The sequence below is a fragment of the Mustela nigripes genome, chromosome 15 (genome assembly GCF_022355385.1).
Source record: "Mustela nigripes isolate SB6536 chromosome 15, MUSNIG.SB6536, whole genome shotgun sequence".
Lineage (NCBI taxonomy): Eukaryota > Metazoa > Chordata > Mammalia > Carnivora > Mustelidae > Mustela > Mustela nigripes.
The window spans coordinates 30,692,009-30,718,903 of NC_081571.1; the positions used below are offsets into that span (position 1 = coordinate 30,692,009).

The following is a 26,895-nucleotide window of genomic DNA, read 5'->3' on the forward strand; positions in this document are numbered from 1 at the left end:
GTTAAAATAAGCCAATTTGGAAATTTTTTAATGGGTGAATATAGTGGTATTATTACCATCATTCCACTGTATTTCATGAAATGGTTAATCTCAAGTGTCACCTTTATGCTGAGTAAGCCACATTTGAGGGGCATCACAAGAAACAACTTTATCCTTCCTAATGGACTCCCTCAACCTGGTATGGGACTAGTTTTTCCCATGCTGTCTGGAAGAAATTAGATCTTACTGGTCTTTCTCAAATGAAAGCTGTCCAGCTAATTCTAGGCATTAAACAGTGTCATTTAGTAATTAATGTTCAGTCTTAGGTAGTACTAAAAATTGTTACTCCTGGAGATTAAAGCTTCTTCCCTGCTCCAGCTTAGGACTATTCTGGTTAGAAAACTAGCAAAGGAAACAGGACATGGCTGAATTTTCCTCTATTGACTCCCGTGCTCCCAGATTCTGACCCCTCCTGGGTCAAAGGAGGAGAGAGAGAGAGAGATGAGAGGTAGGATGTGTACTGTACAGATCCTGGTTTCTGAATGTCTTGGTGAATCCTTACTGGGATTCTCACCCCGGGGGTTCTTGGGGTTCTTCAGAGCCCCTTTGCCTGCCATCTATCTCTTACCTGGATTTCCCTGATAGACATGACATACTTTCCTGCTGGTTTGCTTGGCTTCACCATTGGCTCTTAGCAGGGAGACTGTCTTTGTAGGGCTGCAGTATTCCTCCAGGTGGCCCACGTGGGCAAGTCCTTTAAGAAAGTTTTAGATTGGTGGTCTCTTTCACGACATCCCAGATTGGGAGCATAGGAAACACTTGTGGATCCTTTCTTCCCCCAAACTCTGGGACTGCAGACCATTTGCAATGTAGCCACCTCTTCTTGATGACCTAAGGAGCCACCTAACAGCAGCCAGGTGCATGTAGGCTTTGACTTTTCTAGGTAAAGGGCCACTAGGTACTTCAGTCTCTTGGAGACGCAGATTGAGTTCCCCCAAGTAATTTCCATTAAACCTTTCTTGCTTGTCTTGGTGTGAATATTCCTTCTTCTCCAAATACACACACAGACAAAGTGGAACTCAGAAAAACCTCTTTCCTCTGATTTCTACCTCCCTTTGACCTATCCAACCTCTTTTATAGGCTGAAGGCAGTTGCTAGTTAAGTTTCTCCAAACTGTTTTTCAGTTACCCCCCTGCAGAGAGCCAGGTCCCTCACTTTAGAATTTGTAGCAGTTGTTGTCTATTATCTTGGGGCCTTAGGCAATGTGAGTCTCACTGCAGCTTTATGTTAATGATACATCTAGGAATGATCAAGGCTATATGCATGGAAGGAGGCTGGGTTTTAAAAAAAAAAAAAAGTCTAGAATGTATCAAACTTTGAGACGAGTTTTGAACAAAACCTTCAAATTCTTAGGCATCTGACTTAGGCATCAACTCCTCCCCTATTCCTTTACCGTTTAGAATATTGGAATAGTTCTGGGAGAGGCTGATGGTGGTTGTAACGTTAGATAAAAGCTTCAATAGCCCTTGCTGTTTCTTTCCTATTCCCCAGTCCCCCACAACAGAGACTGAAGGGCCCAAACCAAACAGACCTTATATCTCTTTTGGGACTCAGAAGAAATGTCTCTATGGTGTTTTTATCAGTTCAATTACAAAAACTACAGTGAATGCAAATTGTTTTAATGCTTCTTCTGTGTGAATGAATCTTTCAGAGAACTGACACTTTTAGTGACCAAAGCACCAGAGAATCATTTCAAAGGAATCTTTATAATACACATGCCAAGCTTGCATAAACACTAAGAAATCCCTTAGCAGCAATTCTTAGATGATTGTCAAGCTGCAAGAATTTCTGTCCCCAAATTATTTGAGGTTTAGGAGAGAACAGGCAGATAATCTAATATCTATATTTTTCTCTTGAATACCTAAAGAAACAATAATAAATAGTATGGATTAATAATCAATTACTAACTAAAATATTCCCATTATAGTTTTAAAAACTGGATTATAAAGACTATGTATTTGCCTAGTGGCAAGACCTCTGAGGATTTCCTATACTTTGCTACTAGAATATGGGGCAGTAGAGTCAGAAAAAGAAAAACAAAGCATCACTGATCATCATCCTTAGTAAGTTAAGGAATGGTCGTACTCAAGCAGGACGAATGTTCTAGAATTTCTAAGGTAGGCACTATTTCTTATTATTTAGCATGGGCCTTCAGGTGTAATTTCAGTGTAAGTGAAGACTTGAATACATATATGATTTAAAACCTTGGTGAGAATGTCCTCTTCTTTCAGGAATTTGGCACCATAGGCTGAGCAGCTCTGTTTCTCTTTTAAGAAATTACCATTCTCTAATGTCTTAGGAAGAAAACTGGTTATGTCCTTATTTCCAGGGACATGGAAATGTTAAAGAAATTCACGCTGTAGACTTATCATGTATTAATTAGTCTTTGAAGGCTGACATTTTAGCTTAATATTCGTGTTTCACCTTTGTGACTTTTTCCCCATAGGTGGAAGCCAATCAGAGGCTGAAGTCAGACAGAAACAACAACTCCAACTGAGGCAATCTAAATACCAGCAAAAGGTCAGATTCCATCTCCTTTAGTTTAATTTTGGCAAGGAATTTGAGTACCAGCACTTTTGATAGCCATGGAACAATATAGTACCTTTACCAAAAACAAAACCTTAAAGTCGATTGCAGGAGGAAACTCTCACAATCAAAGAAATCAAGAAGTGAGAAGTGAAGAGAAAAATATCTAGAATTCTTATCCAAGCCATAGGTATCAGCCAGCAGGACCTTTGATAAAGGGATTTGTTGTTTATAGCTTAACTCTACCATGATTTGAATATTTTTTAAAAAGATTTTAGGATTTATTATTTATTTATTTATTTTATTTTTAAAGATTTAAAGATTTATTTGAGAGACAGAGAGAGTGAGAGAGAGAGAGAGCACGAGACGGGAGAGGGTCAGAGGGAGAAGCAGACTCCCTGCTGAGCAGGGAGCCCAATGCAGGACTTGATCCCCAGACTCTAGGATCATGACCTGAGCCAAAGGCAGTTGCTTAACCAACTGAGCCACCCCGGCATCCCTGTTTTTTGATGTTTTATTCCAAGGACATGGATTTGTTTAACCAATACCAGTCATGAAAGTAGCGTAAAAAGATTTAAGATGCTAGTGACCTTTTTTTTTTTAAATAAGGAACTCTATGAGTTTTATAATAAGGAAATATTATCTGATCTTTCCTCCCCCCAACCTGTGTGAGGGGTGGGATGATAGACAGAGACCAAGGAAGAAACACAAGAGATTAATTTCACAGGCAGGGGATACAGCCTGACCATTCTCTGTGATCTAAGGAGCTGGAAGCACCAGCCTATAATCATGGCGAGGTAGAGCCCAAACAATACTGTAATTTGCCTTTCATCATAATTTTGTGTTCCAGAGGTTCAGACTGAAAAATAGTAACTGTTTTTTGTCTTCTGTAATTTCAATACAATTTAGCTAAAAAGAGAAGAATCTGTAAGAATCAAGAAGGAAGCAGAAGAAGCCGAAATGCAAAAGATGAAGGCAATTCAGAGAGAGAAGGTCAGATGGTAGAAAGGATGATGCGCTGCCGTTTATGGAAGGCTTTCTGCTTGCCAGGTTCTCTTCTCCACACTGCCCATATACAAATTCATTTAATTCTCACAACAACTTTATGAGTATATGTTATTCTTATTACCTTAAGTTTACAAATGAGGAAACTGGCAGACAGGATATATAACTTGCCCAAGGGCTCCTGGCCAATAAACAGAAGTAGGATTCAAATCTGGCAGACTGGCCTCAGGGCTTGAGTTCTTTTTTTTTTTTTTTTTTTTTTTTTTTAGATTTATTTATTTATTTGTCAGAGAGAGAGAGCAAGCGAGAGCGAGCATAGGCAGACAGAGTGGAAGGCAGAGTCAGAGGGAGAAGCAGGCTCCCTGCGGAGCAAGGAGCCCGATGTGGGACTCGATCCCAGGACGCTGGGATCATGACCTGAGCCGAAGGCAGCTGCCTAACCAACTGAGCCACCCAGGCGTCCCAGGGCTCGAGTTCTTAGTGAACACATCCTCTCACCTTCCAAGCAAGCAATCCAGGTAGGGGCTGTGTATTTGACCAGAAGACAAAGCAGTTAATAACAAAGCAGTCAGTGCACTGCCATGTTTATATCTAAATTTGGAATTTTCTGGGGTGAGAATTCAATAGGTGAGCCTACCTCTCTTCCTGTTAAAAGAAAAAGTGTGCATTTGTATTTCAGTATTACTAATAGGATCTATGCTAAACCTCAGAGTGAAAGTGATGTTTTTAGTTTTGATACTCTTTCTGGGGTTTGGCAAAAAAATCTCTTAAAAATGCTTTTCTGCTGCAGAAGAACAAGAATGTCGTGTTGTTCTACCCCCACCTCTCTTCCTTTTCCCATTCCCTGCGAAGTCTTGAGCTGTAGTAGGTTTTGAGTATGAGAGGCATGGACATTGGTTCATGATACTTCCCACTGAGAGTGGCATCTGCTGCAAGTTTAAGTCATGGAAACAAGTTTAAGTCATGGAAACATTCTTGCTGTCTGTCTGCCTGCCTGTCTGCCTGTCTCTTTCTCTTTCCCTCTTTTCCTTTCTTTTTCTCTTTTAAAGACCGAGTGTTGGGGGCACCTGTGTGGCTCAGTCATTAAGCATCTGCCTTCGGCTCGGGTCATGATCCCAGGGTCCTGGGGTCCAGTCCCATGTTGGGCTCCCTGCTCAGCAGGGACTCTGCTTCTTCCTCTTCCTCTGCCTCCTGCTCCCCCTGCCCCCATGTTCACTCTCTCGCCCTCTCTCTGTCAAATAAATAAGTAAAATCTTTAAAAAAAATTTAAAGACCGAGTGTTGGTCAAAATTTAAGCCTGGTTACCAAGCAATAGATGTTTTTACCAGTTGGAGTTAATGAAGCCAGAAGGTGATGGCTTATAAGACACATGCGAGTGTATGAGTCTTTTCTGCTGTCCACCTCGCTGCTAAGCAGACCACCTTTCTTATAAGGTATTCAGTTATGTTGTATGATCTTGGGCAGCTCCCTGCCATGCCCCTACACTAAGCCCTACCTCATCCCATTCTCTCATGGCTGGGAGCATCTGTAGAGGGAGATGTGTGCGCTGGTGCGGAGATTAGACTGGACTTCTATGGGAGGAACTCTAATGTAATGCTGGAAGTGTAAGACAAAAGAGTGTAAGAACTTCTGCTTACAAAATCTGATTTGGCAATCTGTTTCCAATTGATCAGCTACTATACCTTCCCTGAAAAGATTTTTATTACAATAATTTGTTTTTAACCTTTAATGCATTTGTATTGGTCTTTCTACTTCCCTATTCGCCATCCTTTTTCATCCAATTCCCCCCCTCGTTCCTTTTTATTCAAAGGAAGCCTCACATTTTGGTCTTGTGATTGTAGAAGAGGTGTCCTATTTTTACGTAGTCTGTCTACATTTTAGATGGAACTAAGAAAGTCATCCAGTCATCACCAGGAATTGAATTAAGAGGCTTGCAGATCCTGAAGAATTATTGTGTTGCAATTTCTTCTAAGAGCCACGTATTAGTGGTCATTTAATACCATAATTGGCTGGCTTGTGGGTTATTAATAGCTCTTTTCTTCCCAGGGTCAAATAATGTACACTATTCAGAAATGTTCGTGGCCGACGTGGCTTTCTTTCACGTTAAGTAAAAGCAACATTGTCCTCTTTCCAAGTTGTACCATAACACTAGATGTATTGCAATCATTAACTACAGAATCTTAATTGGGTTGGCTTTTCTAATGTGATAACTGTAATGATTATTGGCATAATTTTATCCAAAAGTGAAAGATGGGGAGAGAACATGGATATGTTGGTCCTTCCCGTTCAAAATGTGTTCCTTAAGCCAGCAGCATAGGCATCACTTGTCAGAAATGCAGAATTTTGAGACCCCACCTGAGACCTTTTAAACCAGAACCTGTATTTTAATAAGCTCCCCAGTTGATTCTTGTGCACAGAAAAGTTGAGGAGTATTAATATAAGCTTCCTAACAAGATAAGGAGCAGCCTACCCTGGTCCTTCCACGGACTTGATTTCTCTGGTTAATTGCCCTGTGCTGCCACCAGGACCTAGTTCTTCCTGTTGAATATAAATCTGTGGCTTTTCCTACTGAGTGTGAGCCTATCTAGTAGCTTGTGTCAGATAAAAGAAAAATGGACATTAGCCATCTAGAAATGGCATCCTTCACATTGCCAGTGTGGAAATGGCCAAGGGAAGCAATAATAGCAGTACTTATGGAGCACTGATTCCTTAAAGTGCACAGCAGACACACATGTGGACAGCAGCCTGCAAAGTACCACCTTCCTCCCCAGGCAAATGGCTACTGTCCAGGAACTCTGGGTCAAGTAGAAACCAAGCAGCCTACTGCCACCCGAGAGTCCCTAGCTTGGTCTGTGGTCTTAACCCCCCTTGCCCTTCAGTTTTTCCTCTCCCAGGGGGAGTCACCACGGAACGCAGGTCTTTAATTAGTCACAACCTGTATGTGAGTGAGGGGAGAGTAAACTGTATTCCCTGCTAGCACATGTGAGTGGTCTTTGATTTTTAAAAAGAACAAGGGTGTGAAAGGCAGCAAGCTCTTTAGCATCTGGTCACGTTGATGGGTTCAGGACAAGTCAGTCCTATAGGTCAAGGGGAAATTTGGAAAGGGTGCTTGGATACTCCACCAAACTTTTATTTCCTGTACTAGGATATGTTGACATTATTTATATGTGCTCCCGGACTTCATCTTGGTAACTTCAAACTGACCATTGTGGGAGTATTTTCACCACAGAAATCAGTAAATGCTACAAACCAACCTCCCCCTTCTAAGTTTATCAGCACACCGCTGCTTCAATCCTAAGTGAAAGAGGGCCTCCCTCACCTTCCCGTACAACACACATTCCAAAGCCAAGCCTCTGAGGGCTAAGAGAGGCAAAGATTTCATGAAGTATCTGGCATATACTATGTCTGAGGCTTATTGATTTAAATCTAGATTATAATCCATGTAGTGGGCAGATTCATGACCTATCCTGCCCCTCCATATTCTAATCCCTGGAACCGAGGAATATATTATGTTACCTGGCAAAGGTCGGGGGATTACACTTGCAGGTGGAATTAAGGTTGCCAATCAACTTACCTTCAACTAGAGAACCCCTCGTTATCCAGGGGGCTCTATTGTAATCACAATGTAAGAGGGAGGCGGGAGATGGAGCACAGAAGAGATGGCAGCAGGAGAAAGATCTGGCCCGCCAGTGCTGGCTTTAAGATGGAGGAAGGGACCATGGGCCAAGGAATGTAGGTGGCTTCTGGAAGCTAGAAAAGGCAAAAAAAGAGTCTCCCCTGGAGCCTCCAGAAGAAAAGTCATCCTCCTGATACCTTGATTTTAACCCAGAGAAACTGTCTTGCACTTCTGACTTCCAGAGGTATAAGATGACTAGAGTAAACTTGTATCATTTGAAGCCACTAAGTTGTGGTTATTTGTTACAGCAATGATAGGAAACTAATACAACTTATGCGGTTTTATGATCATGTATTAGCTTCTATTTCTGGAAATCTATAAAACAGAGAAAATATCTCTAAAATATTAGAACATCAGAGTGAAAGAAAGTAGTTAAACCAAGGCAGCCTACCAGGTACATGCACTTTCTTTGCTGGCTGGATCTTGCAGGATAAGTACACAGGTTTTCACAAATCCTCACAACAAGCTTTTTATCTGGATTTTGTGCTGTGGGAGTAAACCTCCACCATGATTTCCCTCATAATCACATTGGTGGATTAGGTAATAATTCGATATCCCTCCCTAGGCTTTCATAATACCCACACACTTGAAACCTGAAAATCTTATGATTCCATGTTAAAGACCTCCCTACCTCCTGGATTCCTCTTATTCTGTTTTTGATCTACTTATGCTCGAAATAATATTATACAGTGGTATATAGTTTATAAATACTTTCATTTAATACTCAGAACCTTTTGACCTCAGAAAGGCCAGGAAACCAGCCAGGGATCTTTCCTTCTTTTTTTCTAGTAAACTATAAAGTCATAAAGCTGATAGTTATTTGGAACACTGGAGGTCATGGTATTTTATGCAGACATTGAGAAGCACTGTTAAAGTCCTTTTTTTTAAAAGATTTTACTTATTTATTTGAGAGAGAATAGAGGGCAGAAGTAGGGGGAGTGGCAGGTAGAGGGAGAAACAGGCTCCCTGCTGAGCAAGAAGCCCCACATGGGGCTCAATCTCAGAGCCTTGGAATCATGACTTGAGCTGAAGGCAGATGCTTAACCAACTGAGCCACACAGGCGGCCCTGTTAGTTAGTTTTAATGCAATGTAGTGAAGTACGAACTAACCAGTAGAAAAGAATGTACGCATATACAGAGATGCATACATATACATATTTTTAAAGGAATCACATTTGTTGTTTCTAGGAAGCAAGTAGCAGCCAGGGCTAACAGTTTAAGAAAGATTACAGGGTAAAACCACACTTATTGCATTATTATTATTATTTATTGCAATATTGTTTTTATAAACTAGGAAAAATGTCCATTTCCTTATCTGTAAAAAGGGTGTAATAATAATAATATAATGGAACAGAAAGCTTAAGGGATACAATATGTGCAAAGGCCTTCCTACAATGCCCAGCACGTAGTAATCACTGAGTTGGGGTGTCCTAACCTAATTAATTATAGATGTAGCGAAGTGCTTTAACACTATCTCATTTGACTTTATTGTATCAAGCTGGTGTGTGGAAGGCAAAGAATTATTTTACACACGAATAAGTTCAATTATTTCATTTTTACTAAACCCTTCTGAATGAGATTGCTAGAGAAAGCAAACACATGTGCTTTTGTGGGTTTTCTTTTTTTGCCTTAGCAGATTGTGGGCGTCCCTCTCAGCTGGGTCTCTAACGATGCCCTCAGTGTAGTGCTTCACTTTGTAGGCCCGGCCCACCTCTAATTACCGAGGTCTTCCTCCCCTCACCTCTTACCCTCTTCTTTCATTTTTCAGGTCATGATCTCTTCTCTTACCTTCTTGGGAAAAAAGTGTCAGGCCATAAGAACCTTTATTTTTCTGTTTCTGTACTGTTCCTTTGCTCTTTCTACCCCCCACCCCATCTCAGGAGGAATAAGAAAGTGCTTGTGTTCATTGCTACGATGGATTCTTCCACTTGTGTTTATTATCTCTTCTTCCCTTCCATCTCCTCAGCAACCTTCTTGCTCCAACCGTTAAGCTCCCTTTTTTCTTGTTACTTTCCTGCCCCCCAACCGTTCTGTCTCTTGGAATATAATCCTACTCAGTTCTCTTAAAAACAAAATGTCCCCCTCTGTTCTGGTTTGCTTTCAACTCCTCCCTGCCAAGTATCCTGGCTTAACTGCTCAAAAGCCTCTCTACCACATTTGGTTCCCAAATGCCAGTCTATGGGCCAACTGGTAGAAGTCACCTGAACCAAAGAATCTCTTGTATTTAAAAATGCCCCTTAGGTGATGCTGGGTGCAGCTGGCTTAGACACCTGCTCAGCCTTTGAGTTCTCACCTCTAATTGTTCCTTGGTGGGCTGAGTTTGATTTCTGTCTCTAGTACTCTACAGGTACTGATTTAATTTAGAAAACCTAATGGGGGAGGGCACCTGGGTGGGTCAGTGGGTTGAGGTCTCTGCCTTCGGCTCAGGTCATAATCTCTGGGTCCTGGGATCGAGTCCCACATCGGGCTCTCTGCTCAGTGGGGAGCCTGCTTCCTCCTGTCTCTCTGCCTGCCTCTCTGCCTACTTGTGATCTCTGTCTGTCAAATAAATAAATAAAATCTTAAAAAAAAAAAAAACCAACTAATGGAGACTCTAATTTCTAGCTTGCTTAAACTCTTTCGTAATATTGGAGCTGTTAAGTACTCTGTCCTTCGAAGTCCACCCCTCTGGAATTCCAGATCCTCTCCCATCCCACATGTTTTTTACTATGGATGTTCTATCCCAGTCCTATCTGGACCTGTCCAACCATAGTCTTAGGTGAAAGTCCTCACATTTCCACATTTAAGGGTTAGTTATTGCTTGTGCTGGTGATTTCTGAAATCTGTATCTCTAGCCTATATTCCTGAATCCCAGAACCATGCATTCTACTGTATGCTTGATACTTCTCTCTAGATGTACCACAAGTAGATCCCAAATCCAGTAGGTTCAAAACTAAACTTCTGTTCATTCTCTTGCTCTTAATGGCCATCCTCCTGTCCTAGTCCTTCTTGCCCCCTCACTCATCCTTCACTGATGTAGTCTATCTCCTATTATCTTTTTCCCCCTCTCCTATTATTTCTGTTCCCTGCATTTTTTTGAGAGTTTGCTGATCCTTCTCTGCCCCTGTTGCCTTAATCTGGGACTCATAATTTATGGCCTGGATTACTCTGAGAACCACTCCATTGGTTTTTATATTTGTGGTCCTTCCTGCAGTTTATTCTCCACATTGCTTTTGGAGTGAGCTGCTTACTCTCCTGCTTAGAATAACATAGTGTCTCATCATGGCCTTTAATGAAGTCCAAACTCCTTTACTTGGCATATAAATTCCTCTATAACCACCCCTTCCCATTTTCTCGACCTTATCTTCCATCATGTCACTACAAACACCTTTCAATTTATTCAGTAGCTTCTTAGGGTTCCCTAAACAGCTTTATTCTCTCATGCCTTTGTTTACTGAAAATATTGCAAGTTATGGGAACATCCCTTTCCTACCCAGGGCCCCTACTTGCTCATCACTGCCGTGGTGCAAATTAGAAGTGGATTCTTCATCCAGTCAGTTTTGTGGGTGCTCAGGTTGGTGACTGATAGTACTTTTGTGGTTCATAGAAAAAGGCCCACACTGTGCTGAAGCACCCTGTGCTGGGATTTAGGGCTTGGTGAGCTGAATGCCAGCCCTCTTTTAGCCTCTGCAATTCCTTTGCTGCCCCCCCCCCAACCCCACCCCACCGAGTAATGAGCAACCTGTGTAATGGAGTGGAGTAGCCCTGCTCCCATCAGCTCCTCTTCCTGGAAAACTTGCTAAGATTATTCTCTGTCTTGGATTTCTACCTCTCATTAGTCCATGGTTCTTATCCTTCAATTTGGTCACCAGCCGCTTGGTGAATCTGAAGAAAGCTGTGGATGAACCCACTCTCTGTAAAAATGAGCATACTTTTTTTTTTTTTTTTTAAGATTTTGTTTATTTATTTGACAGAGAGAGAGAGAGAGATCACAAGTAGACAGAGTGAGAGGGGGAAGTAGCCTCCCTGCTGTGCAGAGAGGCCGACATGGGGCTCCATCCCAGGACCCTGAGATTGTGATCAGGACCCTGAGAAAAGGCTGAGGCTTAACCCACTGAGCCACCCAGGTGCCCCCAAATTAGCCTACTTTTAACATAGAGTTCACTCATGAACCCGAAGTTAGAAACCACGTTCTGAATATTAATCAACTTGGCTCCTGTGCCCAGGATGGGGTCTGCCACTTAGTGGACACTAAATTAATGTTTGTGGAAATGTTGAAAACATTTCCTGATGACCTACTTCTGTACTTTTTCTCTGTTCATATTATTTGCAAACCTCTATCCTCCAACATATTTTATATACTGCCATCATTGCTTTCTTGTCTGTGTTCCCAACTAGCCTCTGAAATTTTCCAGAGGAGGCACTGTTCTGTCCATATCTGTATTCTCAGCATTTACCACAGTACCAAGCAGACATTTGATAAATGTTTAACAAATGAGATTTAGTAATATTAAATGATTTGATGAAGGTTATTCAAGTGATGGTGGATCTGGAGCTGGTTACATAATTTTTACTTTTAGACCCCATGCTCTTAAATATTTTAATTAGAGTATATGTGCACATATGCACCGTGGGGACAGGCAGAAGAGAGAGAGAATCTTCAGCAGGCTCCATGCCCAGTACGGAGCCCCATGTGGGGTTCAGTCTCATGACCCTGAGATCATGCCCTGAGCCAAAACCAAGAGTTGAACACTTAACCAACTGAGCCCCTAGATATTTTATATTTTGCATGTGTGTGTGTGTGTGGGGGGGGGTTGGATGACTCCTTAATTCTCTATTAAATGGAAAGAAAGAAATAGTATGACTAAATGTAAGTATTCAGATTAGTATAATAAATAGCTCCTACATTAATAGGTATTGAATATAATTTTTTAACTATGCTGGTTATTTTGCAAAATACTTCTCCATCAACTTCTAACTGATAAACCTTTCTGGACAGAATTTAGCTACTGAGTTGAATTCAATGATAATCTTTTAGAGAAGAGATCAAAACTGGGTTTCCAATTTTTGACCTTGCTAAAGGAACCCGGCCCTGGTCTCCAGATGCTTGTGTGGTTTTCTCACCATTTTCAAAGTAGCATTCCTAATAGTGGTTTAATGAATCCTTCCTGCTTGCTTGCTGCATTTTATTGCCCCCTGCTTTTTTCCAGAGATGTAGGGGCTCATCACAATTGATCATTTTGGCCTCATGAATCAGGAATTTTTTTTTCTAGGTTGAGAGCCAGTTGATTTGGCTTTATAATTCTCTGTTAGTTTGCTTCCTAGAACTTGTTTCATTAAAAATCCAATTGCTTTGTATTATAATTGATTCTTTTTGTAGTAAATTTTCTTTGTTTTTTTTTTCTGAAACTGAAACCTCCATTTTACTTTTCAAAATGGGACTAGTAAGTGGTTCTGTGTGAATGGAGACTTTTAAATGAACAACATCAACAGTTTTTCCCCTTCTTTAAAAGATGGAGGAGCCAAACTTACGTCAGGGTTTAGAAGTGAAGATTTCCATTATTCCCTTTTCACAGGTCTTCCTGCTAGGCAAATCCAACTCTTTTCATTAAAGCAAACCCAGCCGCTTGCTGTCTCCCTCGGATTCATTTAAAACTTCAAGTCTCCCCTGTGTTGTTTCAGCTCCACATTAAACTTGCTTTCTAGAAACTTCACTTGTTTTCCATAGGCAAGTTTTTTTTTAAATGACAGTTCTGTCATAGTGAACAAAAAGCTCCAGGGTTATTTGCATTGGATTAAAATATGCCAGGTCCTTGGTGACAGTAATATCAAATATGAAGTCCTTTGTTTCTAGATTCACCAAACAATGAATTAAAAAAAATAACTCTTTCCATTACATTTTTTATGACATTTGCTGTTCAGTCTCTCAATAGGTTTAAATATCTGATTCTAAGTCAGGAGGGAGTTGAGTTGGCTTATTGAAAATCTTTCTGAATGCTTTAGTGGAATGTGTTTTTTATGAACTACTTAGCCATTTCTTATAATTTCTTATAATTTTCATTTAACATACTTGCTGTGGAAATTTCATGTTTCCCTTAAACCATCTTGAAAACACTTCTTAAAATATAAACGTTGCCATCATTTGAACTACAGAATAAAAATGTGAATAATGATTCTGTGATTATCCAGTCAAGTTGGGAGAGGGAGCCATGGCAGGAATCTGGGGACTCCTGGCTTCCAGTAAACAGTGCCCATGGGTTGAGAGGTCACATCTTGGAAGCCCTGGTAGGTACCATCTTTGACTGCTGGGGCCACTTGAACCTTAGGATTTTGGACCTTGGGTAACTTTAACACCATGATTCTGCTTAAAGCTTCCCTAACAGGTGGCATTTTGATATTTGCAATTTCAGAGCAATAAACTAGAGGAGAAAAAAAGGCTTCAAGAAAACCTCAGAAGAGAAGCATTTAGAGAGCACCGGCAATAGTAAGTTTGTGTCTTTCAGAACTTTGTACCTTTGTAAGCATAATGCTTATTCTGCTTTTAAATTCTAGCTGATTTTTAGGACCTCTGATATTGGATTATTGGCTATTATATTATGTAATTAAACTCTGTCATTATGTAAGTGAGGTTCTGAGGTTCACAGAGTATTCTTTAGTAGTCAGTCGATTTGAAATACTACTGCTAAATTTGAGAAATTCCCCACTGTAAATAACTAGGATGGCTTATTCTTTGGTGATCCAAGGTACTTCTGATAATACTGACTTTCAAAACACTCATATAAGGAAGATGATATTTGAGAAGAAGTACCCAAGCAGAATTGAAACTAACCAGGGGTTTATCTAATGTACTGAGGACTAGTCACACTTGTATTTTTATAGACAAAAATTGAGGAATAATTTAGCAATTATTGGCAAAATTCCCAATTGGTGGTCATCCACCAAGGTACTTTTTCTAGTAAGACTTGTGAATATCAACAGCTACTATGTATAGGGCAAAATGTGCTATATGATGTAGGTAATCTACTCCGTTATACAGGCTTTAAAGATAAGCTCCTGTCCTAACTCTAAGTAGCTAGATGACCTGTAAGGTGCTTAAAAGAACAGAAAAAGCCAAAACCTGTATTTTTTATTATAACTTTAGACTATATACATACACCCCCTAGAAATTAACATAGGTTAATTCCAAATGTGGTAGCATTAAAACCAAGCATATCTGGATTCAAAGTCCTAGCTCCAATCCCCAGCTGTGACCTTGGACAGTGTATGGAACCTCATTTTTTTTTTTTTTTAAATAGGGATGACAGTATCTCTCCCATAGACCATTTATAAGGATTAAATAAAATATTTTACATAAATGGCATATACAAGTGCCTGAATTTTGTGGAGACAGAAATGAAACTTTGTGCAGAGATCCTTGTTGAGTGGATCAGACAATTTCTATTTTGTAGTGACTGTTATGTAGAGACCATTCTGGTCCCACCCAGAAGTGGCAGTTGGCCTCCACTTTCGGATGGATTATCTGACTGTCCTGTTCTCTTTTCCCATTGTTGTACCTCATTTTCAGAATATAAGATCATCCTAATGTTGGGGTGAGCATATATGACAACCTAATGTATGTCGCATCCTCTGGTTTTCCACTGCAATTATTCTGTCTCTATCCTAAGCAGCTCTTTCTTGCTTTAAGTTTCCAAGGGAGGAGTGGGAAGAAGTTTCTCAATGCTTTACTTTGTGTCTTAGCACAAAGGTACTTGGGCCTCTGCTACACAGGCCAGAAAATGGGAGACGGAATGGGTTGGGTAGAAATGCCAATGAGTGACATTATCTTTTTTTTTTTTTTGACATTATCTTTTTTAAGTTAAAATATGCATTGCCCTTATTTGAGTCATAAAATCCATAGCTTGTTTTTCCCCACTGTTCTTCTAAAACTTGTATGGGGGTGAGGGAACTGGTGGGAATCTACCCACCAGGAGAAATTGTCTTAGAGAGAGATGGCAGGAGGGAGGTAGTAGATCAAGGCTGTTAATATATTATTTTTTTTCTATTCATTGGTAGAGGGTTAATGAGAGTATTTCTAGGTCAACCAGAGGAGTTGAAAGAGATAAGGGGATGCCATGAGGGTGGCTGTAGGCTAGAGAGACAATAAAGACAAATGTATTTATCCTACATCATCCAAGTTTCACTGGAGAAGGGAAGAGCTGCTTACCAATGAGGGGGTCCCAGGTACAGGACCAGGAATTTGAACAAGCCCATTCTCTGGAGAGTTTTAAACATGGTAAGTTGAAGGATGAGAGATTGTTATAATCTAAAGGAAATGGGACATTATGTCACCCAATCACCTTTCTTTCATAGTCTCCACCTTCTTGAGTTGTGTTTTACTAAATACTAGAGATCAATCACTTTTTCTCTGAAGGAAAAAAAAAAAAAGTTTTACCCTCAACCACCTCCTATACCATCAGTGGAGCTGAATTCAATTACACGCACATTTCACTCATGCTCTTTCTTCTGCTTATCATGAAGTCCCAGTTAACCAGGAAAAAGAAGTTAACTAAAAGTGAGAAGTATCTCAAATTGATTTTTAAAGCCTGCTGAGAAACTTAAAAAAAAACCAATTTGTGATTTTTTTAAAGAATATTTTGTATTGAACTATTTTGAAATTGAAAGACTAATAACTCATGAAATGAATGATCATTACATAGCTAGGAATATGAAAGGGACTTCTTGGAAAACATGGTTACTCTCTGTATCACAAACCTCTATCATACCTTCTTATAATCGGTTGATGGTTCAAAAATTGTCTAGGGGAGCTGTTTGAATTCTAATAACACAAAAATTTCATCAGACCCACCAGGCTATTCCCCATTCCCCAATGCCCCCTTCCACCACCAAAAGAATTAGATTCTCCTGAAGCTGTCAAACCAAGCAACACAAAATAGAAACACAGGTAAGAAATTCTTTCAAACTAGTCAATATCTCATGTCCTTGCTAGTTTCAGCATGCTGTGATATGTGGTTCAAATAGCAGACCAGGAACGGTGGGTGTTTTTTTTTGTTTTTGTTTTTTGTGTTTTTTTTTTTTTTTTTTTTTTTTTGTACAGAAGTACATCCATGGACTTGAGCAGACTGTAAATCCAGGCTGCTGGAGAAAAAGCTCCTGATAGCATCCTGGGGCACCACCATGAGAATCTTAATGTGCTCTTTTTTAACACCTTATTCCTGACTTTGTTCATTTGCTTCTGATTATTTTTAGTGTTGTCAATTATTTAGCTAACAGGCAGAAAACTAGGCTTTTATTGACATCCAAAGGGACTCTCCTGAGTGTAATAATGAAGGCAGTTTATTGAATGCCTGTGAGGTTGCTTTCTAATTGTACGCATTAATCTGCCCATGCAAGCTGGCTGGAAATACACAAGCAGATTGCGTGTGCAGATGGAGCACACAGGATGGCTTTTATGAAAAGACCTCTGGAATGTACTTCTGCAGTACTGTCTTTTCCTTAAAAATCGAATGACTGTGACTATTTCAATTGGCAGCTGAGAGCAGACCAGATTAATGGTGCATTAAGTCTGCTACACTGGCTGGGGACAGATTCATTTCACAATTTAGAATTAGTTCTAGGATTCTTGAGCATGAAAGCAGAGGGTAGAAATAGGTGTCTAACCCTGGTGTACTTTTCACCATTATTTTTACTCTCTCTAATTACTTATTTATAAAAAGTCAAATGTGGCACTTTTCAGGATGGCCTTTTCTATTAATCAATATTACTGGTGGATTTGAGCATTTGAAGTAATAGTTAATAAGCCTTTGGCTGTCCTTTAAAAAAATATATCAAAGGGAGGATGTTGGGATTTAAATGATTTAAAACACTTGAGTAAAATCTCAGCATTTATAATTTTGAATGGTAGCTTATTTTGAGGGTGGTAATCATCTTTCTAATAATGTCTTTTGGATAGATGTAGAGATAGGTTTGAATTATCAGCCTATTTAATCAGTGATGGGGCTCACGTAGGATGGGAGTAAATGAATATGTTTCTTCCCACCAAGATCTAAATTTTGCCTATAGTAGATGAAAAAAAAAAAGCCAAAAAACTGAGGAAGTATGTTAGCTTCCTCTGATTTTCATCATATCTGAATGCCATCCTCTTCCAGGTCCAACAGTGGGTTTAGTACCACAGTTAAATTTACTATAGGGTCCGTGGGCTTTCATGACCTCTCTGGGCTGTACTCTATTCCTAGATACTATTTCTAATATTTGTAGGGGAGAAGGCACTCAGTTCTTAAAACCCCAGTTGAAAAAGCTCTTGGAACCAAGTTCATTCCAAAACAGGACGTTCCTGTTCCTAAAGTGTCAAGCACCACCCTGAGCTTAGCCTGTCTGTTGCAATGGTGGGAAGTTTACTTCATTTCCACCACTAGAACCATGCATCTCTTTTATTTCCATTTGAATAATAGTATGATTAACTCCTAGGAGGCACATCTTCGTCTATTTTAGTTTCCTAGAGTGGAGGATCCAGGCAGGTCTGCTGAATATGCACACTTAGGCCCCAAGTTTGCCTTCTAATATGCTCACAAAACTTCTAATGCCCTTCATGGGAGCTTCCAAAAGACACTTAAGGGCTAAATCGATCCCTTATCCATATGGTAGGCTTAAATCCAACTTCACATTTTATAATCCTAGTAAGGTGAATCCAAAGTCATCCTATTCATAACTTTCTATCTTATGCTAATGAAGTGAACTTATAGATACAAAAAGCTCCTATCTATTTTGTTCAGAATAAGACTGAATATTTAATGGGAAATCTGATCTGAGAGGATCCCTGCCTAGTGCTGATGGTTAATACTGTGTCAAAATCTCTACCCACTATTGATTCTTCCTATAGATGTCCTAGTGCATGTTAATTCATTTTCATTTCCCCTGCTACCACCTTCATATAGGTATTTATCACATGCCACCTGCATTATGGCTTCTGTCTCCTTGTGGTCCCCTGGACTACTGGAATGGCTTCATTACCGTCTTTGCCCACTGTCTTTTTCTTTTGGTTGCCTTACATGTTTTATCAGATTCCATTTCCTAAAACACAACTTTAATCATGTCTCTACCCTATTCTAAAAGCCTCAATTATTTCCCCTTTCTTATTAGATGAATTCCAAACTGCCTAGCCACACTGTGGGAAAAACTTTGGGTCCCATTGGTAAGAAGACACCAGACCATGCTAGGATTTGGGTCTGTATCAGGTGACAGGATGAGGCTTTGAAGAAGTAGGGCTCTGTTCTGCGTTCAATGTTATCAGGAGGCAGGTATCTTAATCTTACCTAAAAGGAGCAAGACCTGAGCAATTAATTGTAATGGTAAGTGATAAAGAAGTGGCAGTCACACAAATTTGCTAGGAATTGGGGGTATCTGGTCACATTAGTTTAGAGGAGGTTCTTGTGTCTGCTCAGACATATTAAGGAGTGCTCTTCTTTTGGTCAGGATCCATCACAGTTGCAGAATGACCTTTTTATTTATTTATTTATTTTAAAAGATTTTATTTATTTATTTGACAGAGAGAGATCACAAGTAGGCAGAGAGGCAGGCAGAGAGAGAGAGAGGAGGAAGCAGGCTCCCTGCTGAGCAGAGAGCCCGATGCGGGACTCGATCCCAGGACCCTGAGATCATGACCTGAGCCAAAGGCAGCGGCTCAACCCACTGAACCACCCAGCCACCCCAGAATGACCTTTTTGATCTTGATATTACGTGAAGCTGCTTCCAAAAGGAGCATACCAAGGCCTAACTCTGAGTGCCATGCCAGCTCCTGGATGTCAGGGACAGCTTCTAGCCTTCTCAATATGTAATTAATGCTTGGTAAAAGATGAAAGTTGACTATTGTCTTATTTATAAACTAGTTTCACTAAATTATCTTGTCATTGAAAGCTGGTACTCTCAAAGGTTTTCTTCTTGTGAGGGCAGATTTGGGGTGAGACTACTTGGGCTCAAACTATAACCCACCTGCTCACTAGCTTGAGCATTATTTAACTCCTTTAGCCTTTTTTTCCTCAGGAAGAGCATGGGGTGGGACTAGTAAAAGTTGCTAAATCAAAAGAAGATTAATCAATATAACCATATAAGACATCTAGTATTGTGCTTGGAGGGAGAAACTAGACAGAGTCTAATGGAACTGAAATAAAGACAGCACAGGAAGAAGAGAGGGACCAGCTGATTGGGCCTTTGTTCCCAGAACAGAGCCTAAGAACTTTTTTTTGACAGAAGAGATTTACTAAGGCTGTGGAGCCCAGGAAGTGCTTCTGGAAATTATACTGTACCTGGGGGCATATGTGCCCCACTTCAACCTTAGAGACAAGCTAGCTACAGAGCCAACTTTATCACTTTCCTTTGAGTTCTAAGATCATTCCTGAAAAAAAATTACCACAAAACCAGCTCCTGTCAAACAAATAATGAATCCAAGAAAAAGGAAGAGAGAAGATATCAGAATAATTGTGAACAAAGAAGATAGTGACATTTATAGTCAAGAATATGATGGATTGTTATCTTTTTTAATTAAGAATCAGTGTGATCAAATTAATATCAAGAGGATGTTAGTGCTAGAAAAGGCACAAGGAAGAGAGGGGGACAGGAAGTAACGTAAGTATTTTTTTTTCTTTGCATGAGGAAAGGCTTATGAATTCTACATATTGATGGAAGACTAAGTAATACGTGTTTTATGTGTTTAATTAGATGTACAAATAGGATAGGATATAGGATATATAACTGGATGATGGGATATATAACAGGATATATAGGCTATATAACATAAAAACATTAGGAGAAAAATACAACAATGAAATACAATGAAAATTTGATCATTATAACAGAAGGCAGAAAAGAGAGCAGAAGTTTTATAAATAAGTCAGCAATCACAGAAAAGGTATATAGGCCAAATCTCCTTGTTAAAAGAAGTGCTCTTGGATTGCATAAAAAGATGAAACTCTGGCCATATGTTACCACAAGAGATGCTGCAAAACAAGAGTTGAAAATAAAGGAATAGAAGATTTGAATAACAGTGGCTCAGTATGATTATATAGACAGTTATAAAGTGCTGTACATAGTTTATGAAAATATATATTCTTGGGGTGCCTGGGTGGCTCAGTTAGTTAAGTGTCTGACTCTTGATTTCAGCTCAGGTATTGATCTCAGAGTAATGAGTTCAAGCCCCATGTTGGGCTCCACACTGGAGCCTACTTGAAACAAAACAAAACAAAGCAAAACATATTCTTTACAAATACTGACATTTGTAACTACAATTGGCTATGACTAAGATTTCAAAGTTTCTCAGGCCCCCCAAATACTCCCAAATCCTAGAAAGCACCATTCCTAAGAAAAATCTAATGAAGTTAGAAATTAAGCAATAAGAAGCTTTAACTTTTTTTCTTATCATTTATCTAAATGACCTACAAATTGAAACCCAAACTGAAATTATAAATTACTTAGGGATAAAGGAATACAAATTCTAATGTATCCTGTGTTAAAACCTATAGAATGTGGCAACAAAATTATTTAAAAAATGTAGTTTTAAAAGCTCTTAGTAAAAATCGAAGTAGAATAATCCAAAGCATTTTATTAAGATAGTATTATAACCATAAAATAAATAAATACAAAGTGATAGAAGAGATGGAAGGGTAATATGGAAAAAGATTTTTAATAAGGTAGAGGAGGAATTTATCATCTGGGTTGGGTTAATTTATTAAATTAACCCAAACACTAAAGTTTTAAAAATTCTGATAAAACTTCATACAAATTTTGAACTTGTCTGATTTTAAAAGAAAAAAAAAAAAGAACTACAAGGACAAGAAAGGAAGTATAACCAAAATTCTGGAGGCGCAAAATACTATGTCCTACTTCTAATTGTTAAATGAGGAAATCTGGGTGAAAAAAAGTCTTTCCTGGGCAAATATGTACAACTAGGCTTAAAGCCTGAATAGAATAAAAACTATAAATGGAAGGGAAAAGGTAGTTTGACTTTGACCTACAAAAGACCCTAGACCCAGCTGGGTTTTTTCCAGTGAGTTCTACTAAACCTTCAAAGAAGTTGTTAGATTTCCTTTGAAATTCTAGGAAGAAAGCCAGCTTCCCCTAGTGAAGTCTGGAACAGGATGATGAGAGTCCTTGTTTATTACTGACCTGCAACTAGAGACCTTTTCTATTTCTAACAAAGAAATAAAGAGCCTAAATGTTGGCTCTTTAGAAAGGGGTAAGTGTCTCTGATTGTCTAAAACATCCCAGACGGATCAACTAAAAAATTACTAGAACTGGTACAAATAGTTCAACGAAAACGAATGGCTCTAAAGCCAATAGGCAAGTATTTGTCTTTTTTTTTTTTTTAAGATTTTATTTATTTATTTGACAGACAAAGATCACAAGTAGGCAGAGAGGCAGGCAGAAAGAGAGAGGGGGGAAGCAGGCTCCCTGCTGAGGAGAGAGTCCATGTGGTGCTCGATCCCAGGACCCTGAGATCACAACCTGAGCTGAAAGCAGCAGCTTAACCCACTGAGCCATCCAGGTGCCCCAGTATTTGTCTTCTTATACACAATCAAAAGCTCATTATAAAATATGAAAGAAAAGCCCCACTTAAAATAATCATCTAAACTGTAAAACAGGTAGTTATAAGTCTAATAAATAGATACTATATAAATGAAATACTTAAAGGAAGATGAAAATAAATATAGACCATTTATGATAAAAGGAAAAAAAATCAATATTATAAAGATAATATTTCTCCTGAACAGGGCTTTTATGGAATTTGATAGACCAAGTTTAAAGAGAAAATACTAAAAAAGTAGATAAACTTAAAAATGAAAAATTGAAGGGACTTGGGAGAGGCTTATTGTACCAGGTATCATATATGTAATAAAAAAGTATGGTAGTAATAAGGTGTTATTGGCATTGTAATAAATAAATCTACTCAATGAAAGAATTTACAAGTAGACCCATGAATATATGGGCATTTAGTATTTAGGACTTCAGCGATTGATAAAAGTTTTCTTTCAAATCAGTGTCAAAAAGACAATTTTTGACAAATTGTATTGAACCAACAAAACTAGAATGTAATGAAGAATGTTCTTAGAAATTTTAAGTCAAGCACATAACTCAAAAGCTATAAGGAAAAGTACAGATTTAACTACAGAAAATATTTATGGTAGGAGACACAGTGAAGAACATTACAAGTGAGTCTAGGAGAAAATATTTGCCTCAAAGAGTAATGGACAAAGTATTAACTTCACAAAGAACTCCACAAAGTAATAAGAAAAGCAACTCAATAAGAATAAGCAACTCTAGAAAAATTGGCAAAGCCCTATACCAGGTTACTAGGTTACTAGGTTCTAGGTATGTATCATGAATACAACAAATAAAGCCCCATAATCAAATGTGGAAATTCAGATGATAAACAAGCTCGCCAAGAAATATATAGGATAACAGACTATAATTCCTATGACAGAACATAGTGGTGAAGTGATCAAGAATACTGGGACTGGGGGCGCCTGGGTGGCTCAGTTGGTTAAGCGACTGCCTTCGGCTCAGGTCATGATCCCGGAGTCCCGGGATTGAGTCCCACATCGGGCTCCCAGCTCCATGGGGAGTCTGCTTCTCCCTCTGACCTTCTCCCCTCTCATGCTCTCTCTCTCTCTCTCACTCTCTCTCTCAAATAAATTAAAAAAAAAAAAAAAGAATACTGGGACTGGGAGGGGAGAATCTCCTTAGCATGATCAGGAAGGCATGAATCTCTGAGAAAATGACATTTGAACCGAAGATGGAATCACGAGAAAGAATGAGCTCTGCTGAAAACCAGGGAAGAAGGCCCAAGGCTGAGCGAAAAGCACACAGCGTATACCATAACCTGAAAGGAAGCAGGTATATTGGGGTTGAAATGGGGAACAACAGATCCTGAAGTTGCCAAGATGGCAGGAACCAGACAGATCATGCACATCATGGCATACAGTCTGGGTTTTATTTAAGCTATTGGGGTCAAACCTTCAGAAGCTTTGTTATTCTTTTTAAGAGGTTGATTATCATTTGCTGTGTCCAGAATAGATGTGAGGAGGCAAGAATAGAGATGGAGAAGCTAGAGGCAACATCACTGCTGGAGTCCAGGCAGGAGCTGGTGTGGGCTCAGTTTAGAGTGACGTCAGTGTTTGTGAATTTCAAGTGAAGCCAATCTGTCCCACCGCTCTTCCATCCTCCTCCATGCCTACCATCCCCAAACACCTGATATGTTATTTTTCCTCAAGTTTGATTCACTTGTTCTGGTACACATGCAGAGAAAGCAGATGGTTGACTTTATTTGAGAAAGAGGAGGGAGAGAATTAAAGGCATTTGTAAAGGAAAGGGTCCTGGGATGGAGCCCCATGTCAGGCTCTCTGCTCAGCAGGGAGCCTGCCTCCTCCTCTCTCTCTCTCTGCCTGCCTCTCTGCCTATTTGTGATCTTTATCTGTCAAATAAATAAATAAAATCTTTAAAAAGAAATAGTTTTCAGTGAAGAGAAAGTTACAAAAAAAATATAGCGTTTTGAGTAAGATCTTCTAGCTTCCCCTAATGTTAATATCTTATAAAACCATAGTACAATGATCAAACTAGGAAATTAACATTGATATGGCACTACAAACTACAGGCTTTATCAGAATTTCACTCTAGTGTTCTTTTTCTGTTTTAGTATCTGATTCAGGATCACATAATATAATTATCGGTCATGACTATTTAGTTTCCTCCAATCTGTGACAGTGCCTCATTTTTGCCTTACATTTCAAGACACTGACACTTTCAGTCAGTATTGGTTAGATACTTTGTAGAATGTACCTCAAATTTGGGTTTATCTAATTTTTTTTTTTATGATCAGATTGAGGTTTTAATTTTCAGAAAACTAAGAAGTGATGCCGTGTCCTCAGAGCATCATACCAGAGGGTACGTGCTGTTGAGGTCCTCATTATTGGTGATATTAACTCTCAATACTTGGTTGTGGTAATCTCCACTGTAAAGTTATTTTTTCCCTTTGTAACTGGGGGAGATTCTTTCGGACTATTCTAATATCCTGTTATCCTCAAAAATTTCCCCCCTGATTTAGCTCTGAGTGCTTATATGAATGCTTTTTGTTCGTACCCACTTACATGAAACTGACTCAGGCAAAACTGTATCTGTTTAGTTTATCTGATAACTCATATTACTAAGCACAAAGCAGAGACTAAAGAAATATCTGTTGCCTGCACAAATGCAGGCGATGTGAATGTAACAATGATTACTTGCTCACCTAAACCTCATGGTGGGGAAGTTCAGGTTTGTGAAACTATTGTGAAAGATAGGAAGAATGTATTATTAGATAGTACTCCTATAGAATGGCTTCTAAGACACACTGAGGTTTTGTTTTCAAATGTGTGTTATAGCATGATTTAATCTTAAGTCAGAATCACATGGACCTAACAGAATTATGCATATTAAATATCCATCTGTATGGCTATAGTAGTTCTCAAGATCACCAGGGGTGCTTTTGAGAAACAAACTCAGATCCTGCTCCAGGCATGCTGAATTAGAAAGTCCAAGTCTTGCATCCAGTAAGTTCCAAGAAGCAAGACAGGTGATTCTCACGATGCTAGTCTCACACAGGTCTTCCTATTGGCACTTTGGAAATTATTGTTCTGAGGAACCTAGAATGGCACGTGTAAAGCTTTTCCCCAAAAAGCACCACAGTGGTATGTATGCTTTTTCTCTTTTTGAGAAACATTTCAAAATCACAGAGAATAGGTACCAACCACTAAAGTCATACCTAAGATTTTGCTTACATGTGGTTCATTTTTTAAAAAAGATTTTATTTATGTATTTGACAGACAGAGATCACAAGTAGGCAGACAGGCAGGCGGCGGGGGTGGGGGGGTAGGGAAGCAGGTTCCCTGCTGGGAAGGGTCTAAAGAAGCAGGGGATAGAGGCGCCTGGGTGGCTCAGTCATTAAGATCTGCCTTCGGCTCAGGTCATGATCCCAGGGTCCTGGGATCGAGCCCCATATCGGGCTCCATGCTCAGCGGGAAGCATGCTTCTCCCTCTCCCACTCCTGCTGCTTGTGTTCCCTCTCTTACTGTGTCTCTGTTTGTCAAATAAATAAATCAAATCTTAAAAAAAAAAAAAAAAAAGAAGCAGGGGATTGATCTGGGTTATGTGTTGTCAGCACGTGGGAATGATTCTATGGGTGTCTCCGTAAATCTTACCTATAGGAAGGACAGGCTAGATGAGTATAAAGCTGTAATTGATGAGGAAGTTGCCATTCATTTATCAAGATGGGGGATATTTGGTAATTTGTGAGATATACTTGTGTGAAATGGATGCTCTGTGGGACCATTTTTGTCCATTAGTAGAACAACATAGTTTAGTCAGATTAGTTTGTAATAACATTGAGTTGTAGATGTGTTAGAACAGTTCCCAGATGTTTTTTTGTTTTTTTTGTTTAATGCTCAGTTTATTGAATCTAGTATGTTAGACATTAACAATCTATTTCATAGTTTTGGAAATCATTCCTGAACACTCTTTGTACTTTGATAGTGTTGACTTAAGCATTAGACCCTTTCCAGACTTGATTATTGTGTGTGGCCATGGGTATTCATTATTTCTTTTTTTTTTTTTTTTGACTTTTAATTTTTTATAGCAGCAATGTCCACAATCGCCAAACTATGGAAAGAACCTAGATGTCCATCAACAGATGAATGGATCAAGAAGATGTGGTATATATACACAATGGAATACTATGCAGCCATCAAAAGTTCCCAGATGTTTTGAGCTGCTTTTCTTTTTCTCATCATGTGTATTTTTCCAATTTTATTACATATATATGAAAACACAGAGCCCCCTCCACTCATATATTCAGAATATTGTTTTGCGTCCTTCAGATATTTTGATCACTGTATCATACTTTCACAATTCCCCCTCTCCCCCACTGGATACTGTTTTTTGGAACTGAACCATATTGATTCTTGATGTAGATCAAGTTCATTTCCCTTTTCCTTTCCATTCTCATCTCTCCCACCCCATCCCACACCTGGCTCAATCTATCTTCCTTCTCTCTATCTCTGAGACTTTTACAAGTGATGCTGTTCAGGTTGTCTTTAAATACCTATATAAGAGTTTCTCTAGAGTAGGCATTTAGACATGACACATATACTCAACTCTACTAAGTATTGTCAAATTACTTTCTGAAGTGGTAACACTGATTTTCCCTTCCATTAACAATTTATAAAGGGATGTGTTTTGCAAGACACCCTCCCTAGCATCTGGAAGGTTATCATACTTTTATATACTCTGGGCCTAGGTAGTAGCTTCTAGAACTGACAAGAAGACAAAGCTCAAGGATGAATAGATTCTTCCCCTTTCCCACCTTTTCCTCCCCCAACTAAGGTTCTGAAATACCTAACCTGCCTAGCTGAATCCTTCAAAATCTTTTCTTCCCCCCCTCTTTTTCCTCAGCTCTTATACTAAATTATACTTTTGGAGTTGATCACCTGAATTAAGAAATGATTCTCTTGTATATTTCTTTATGTTGTGTTATAAGGGTATTCTAGGGGATGTAATAGACTTTAAAATATATATAGATTGAGTAATATGGGGTTTTTTCTTGCTCATTTAAGGCATGGGTGAACAAGTTTGAGTGGAGGCCCTCTTTACTC

General features: G+C 39.2%; 1 protein-coding gene across 3 annotated transcripts in view; it reads left to right on the plus strand.

Moving 5' to 3' along the window:
* Positions 1–26,895, plus strand: part of EPSTI1 (epithelial stromal interaction 1) — an 83,145-nt gene that overhangs the window by 16,923 nt on the left and 39,327 nt on the right. For 2 of the 3 annotated variants that reach the window (XM_059377766.1, XM_059377767.1), the window contains exons 4-6: positions 2,486–2,559; positions 3,475–3,558; positions 13,636–13,709. In XM_059377766.1, the coding sequence (XP_059233749.1) occupies positions 2,486–2,559; positions 3,475–3,558; positions 13,636–13,709 (232 nt within the window). The remainder of the gene's footprint in view (positions 1–2,485; positions 2,560–3,474; positions 3,559–13,635; positions 13,710–26,895) is intronic. The other variant, XM_059377768.1, reaches the window with a different exon arrangement.